The 4,052-nt window shown below is 37.1% G+C and overlaps 1 protein-coding gene across 1 annotated transcript in view; it reads left to right on the top strand.

Moving 5' to 3' along the window:
• Nucleotides 1–1,852: 1,852 nt before the first annotated feature.
• Nucleotides 1,853–4,052, top strand: part of galnt14 (UDP-N-acetyl-alpha-D-galactosamine:polypeptide N-acetylgalactosaminyltransferase 14 (GalNAc-T14)) — a gene marked incomplete at both ends in the record, with an annotated part of 185,192 nt that continues 182,992 nt past the window's right edge. The window contains 1 exon segment of the mRNA XM_014027694.1: nt 1,853–2,022. Coding sequence (XP_013883148.1) covers nt 1,853–2,022 — 170 coding nt within the window.

The following is a 4,052-nucleotide window of genomic DNA, read 5'->3' on the forward strand; positions in this document are numbered from 1 at the left end:
AAAGCTTCTGGTTGCAGACAGCAGACGCATCGATGCTCAGCAGAATCTGACATTTATGACTAAATCACACTTTCAGTTTTCATCCACTGTGATGATGAGCAACACACAAAAAAGCAACGCTTCAAGCAACACTTCTGCTCATAGTCTGAACACTTTTTTACTTTAAGGTTTTTATTTATGTTTTCATTATCTATAAATGTTAAAGTTAATGCAAATAATACTTCATTTTCAAGAATAAAAATCACTCAGATTCGGTGTAAAAGTAAACTCTGATTCAATCAGACTGATACGGAGTGTTGCATTGATACGGAGCCCAAACCTTTGTTGGATCCTGAGAAACGTTTGCAGGATCCTGAGAAACTTCTGCAGGATCCTGAGAAACTTTTGTACGATCCTAAGAAACTTTTGCAGGATCCTGCGAAACCTTTGTAGGATCCGGAGAAACTTTGTAGGATCTGGAGAAACCTTTGTAGCATCCTGAAAAACCTTTGCAGGATCCTGAGAAACCTTTGTAGGATCTTGAGAAACTTTTGCAGGATCCTGAGAAACCTTTGTAGGATTCTGAGAAACCTTTGTAGGATCCTGAGAAACTTCTGCAGGATCCGGAGAAACCTTTGTAGGATCCTGAGAAACCTTTGTACGATCCTAAGAAACGTTTGCAGGATCCTGCGAAACCTTTGTAGGATCCGGAGAAACTTTGTATGATCTGGAGAAACCTTTGTAGGATCCTGAAAAACCTTTGCAGGATCCTGAGAAACCTTTGTAGGATCTTGAGAAACTTTTGTAGGATTCTGAGAAACCTTTTTAGGATCCTGAGAAACTTCTGCAGGATCCTGAGAAAACTTTGTAGGATCCTGAAAAACCTTTGTAGGATCCTGAGAAACTTCTGTAGGATCCTGAGAAACTTCTGTAGGATCCTGAGAAACTTTGTAGGATCCTAAGAAACCTTTGTAGGATCCTGAGAAACTTTTGTAGGATCCTGAGAAACCTTTGTAGGATCCTGAGAAACCTTTGTAGGATCCTGAGAAACTTTTGTAGGATCCTGAGAAACCTTTGTAGGATCCTGAGAAACCTTTGCAGGATCCCGAGAAACCTTTGTAGGATCCTGAGAAACTTTGTAGGATCCTGAGAAACTTTTGTAGGATCCTAAGAAACCTTTGCAGGATCCAGCAAAAATAAGTCGTCAGAATAATTTTATGGACCCACTCCCATGTCCCCTTACAGGCTTCGTATATTTTTTCCAGTGCTTTCAAACTTTTTAGTCTCCGTCCCACAATATAACAGTCAGAAACTTGTGACTCCAGATATTACTGGTTTTGCTAACACCTCTGTTAAGCATAATTAAACAGAATAATGACAATGTTACTTTTATTCATTCATAATTATTGGAATTTGTTTGCAATAATTATGTTAAATATTTTATAGGCAATTKATTTGCATTTAAAATAATGTCTGGAAATCATCTGGGGACCCTGACTTGATGTTTCGTGAACCCTCGAAGGTTTGCTGACCACAACTTTGGGAACCACTGATTTAATCAAATTGTTAACATTGCAGTGTGCACTGTACATGTCCAAAATAGGATTCCAGTTGATTTGTTTTATTCCATTTTCAGTGTAGACATCTTTAAAGTCAGTTCTAAAAGGTTATGGTGTAACAGGGTCTGAAATTTGTATTTCAGCAAGAAAAATAGAAAATTTCTTCTTTAAATCTCACTGACTTGGATCAACATGTTCCTGTATGAAGTGGAGAATAAAATGCAACATTCAAGTGATGATCCTTCATTTCTGTTAATAAAAATTAAAATCGTGTTGAAGCGATGACTTRTTCTAACAGATGGCCTGCCTTGCAGATCTCGGACGCAGAGTGGGAGGACATGATGGAGGGTTTTGACGAGCGGAGCTACCTGAACGCTCGGCGTTGGAAGCCCGGCGATGACCCGTACACGCTGTACGCCTTCAACCAGAGGGAGAGCGAACGTATCCCCAGCGACCGAGCTCTGAAGGACACCCGACACTACAGGTACGGAGCAAACACCTGGAAATCAAGCCAGGAGAATCCACCAAGGCAACCAGCATACAACAAATTGGATGTTTTGTGCGTAAATTGTCCGACAAACAGGAAGTTTGTGTGTTTAGTGGTGAACGTTACACAACGATCCGACCGCTGTTTGGATGTTTTTATTCCAAAAAAACCTCCCGGGTTTGATTTATGAACGTGTCAAAGATGCTCTGAATAAGAAGAGCGCTTACTACACAGGCCAAACTAAACTCCAGCAGCCTGCAGGCGTAAACAAACCCATCAAAAACATGTGACGCTGCAGGTCAGCTCACAGCATCACAGGTGCACACAAACACACAGACCTCCTGCAGCACACTGAAACGGAATCTGATTCTTCACACACAAAACCAGCAAATTACAGTCCATATTTCCTTTTTAGAAATTAATTTGAAGCGAAACAGAAATCCTCTTAGCGCTGCGCCGCTCTCCTCTGGTTGATAGACGCTCAGCAGGAAGATAAGGAGCTTGTCGCTTCGGCTGCATCCACCTCCTCTTCTGCTGGGAGATAAAATACTTCAGGTACTCGTGGGAAGTGGACAGAGGTCCAGAGGAATTGGGTTCGCTTTGTTTACTACACAAACACACAACTTTCTGTTGAGCTTCTGCTTCCTGTTTAGCTTTAAAAAGGAACTCTGCTTCTTGAATGATTTCTTCTTCCTGCTGCAAAGTGGGAAACGTATCGTTTACGGTTCTTAGCCTTTAAATCAGGAAACTGTGTTTAAAACTAGATTTTAATTTTCTTATTAAAAACTGTTTTACAGCTGAAGCTGAGCTTTGGATATAATCTAAAGACTAAGTTGATTTCTTTATTTATGGAATAGAAAAYGTTGCTTTGCTTTTTAGCATATTTTGTTTTTCCACAGGTGTAAAATAAAAGAATGATCTGTAAATCTATACATGGGGTTAAAAAAATCATGTATCTATAATTCATGGCTGCATTGCAAGATCTGCTCACCAATCGAATGATTGATGATCTGAATGTCAAAAAACATCTGTAAAAAAACTGAGATGTTGTGTAAAACGTAAATAAAAACTGAAAGCCATCATTTGCAAATTTAATAAACCACAATAGTAAACATGTCAAATGCTGAAGCTAAGAAGTTGTATAATTTATTGGAAGATTTATTTTTCCATTAAACAGTTTTAGTTTCAATGTTTGATATCTTTACGCTGTTCTATTTTAATATAATATTAGGGTCAAGCTTAATAATTACTCCTTACAGTATTTAGCCTTAATCATCAGTAAATGGTTAGTTAACCTTGAAAACATCATTAATTATGATTTATGCTTCAAAACCTTCAAAAAATTCTCTAATTAATACATCTAACACAAGAAAATACATTTATTTAGCATTTATATACATCTACACACAATATAGATGCATAGAATAGTTAATTCATAAGTTATTAAGCATAAATAAACAAGTATGTTTGTTAGTTTGGGAAGTAATGCATTAAAAATTGGTTAATTTATACAGCTTATTAAATATGAATCGTCTTTAAATAATGATAATTTCATGGTTAACGAACCTTTTATTAATGATTAAGTAATGTTAAATAAGGTGTAGTAGTCAAAGTTTTACCTCAATATTATATTAAATATATTAAATGCTGAAACTAAAACTGCACCGCTTCATGAAAAGATATGCTTATTTTAATGATTAACAAAAGGCTAAATAAGGTGTAGTTATTATAACGTGTTACCAATATTGGTTTAGGAGATTTCTAAATCATTGCGTTCTGTTTTTATTTACATTTTACACTAAGTATTTTTTATTGGAATTTGATTTGTGCATAGAGTTTCAGTGATTCACAGACTGAAGGTGTACTTTTTCCATGTGGTATATTTATCATTGAAGAGTAAACCACCCGCTTCGGATGTTATCATCCATGAAATGGACACTATTAGGCGTTATCAGTCCCATAGAATGGCTTCAGAAGGTCCAGTCTGTGCTGGTTAGCAGGTTCCCCGTCCCATAGAATGGCTTCTT

Source organism: Austrofundulus limnaeus, unplaced genomic scaffold, assembly GCF_001266775.1.
Source record: "Austrofundulus limnaeus strain Quisiro unplaced genomic scaffold, Austrofundulus_limnaeus-1.0 Scaffold673, whole genome shotgun sequence".
NCBI classification, from domain to species: Eukaryota; Metazoa; Chordata; class Actinopteri; order Cyprinodontiformes; family Rivulidae; genus Austrofundulus; species Austrofundulus limnaeus.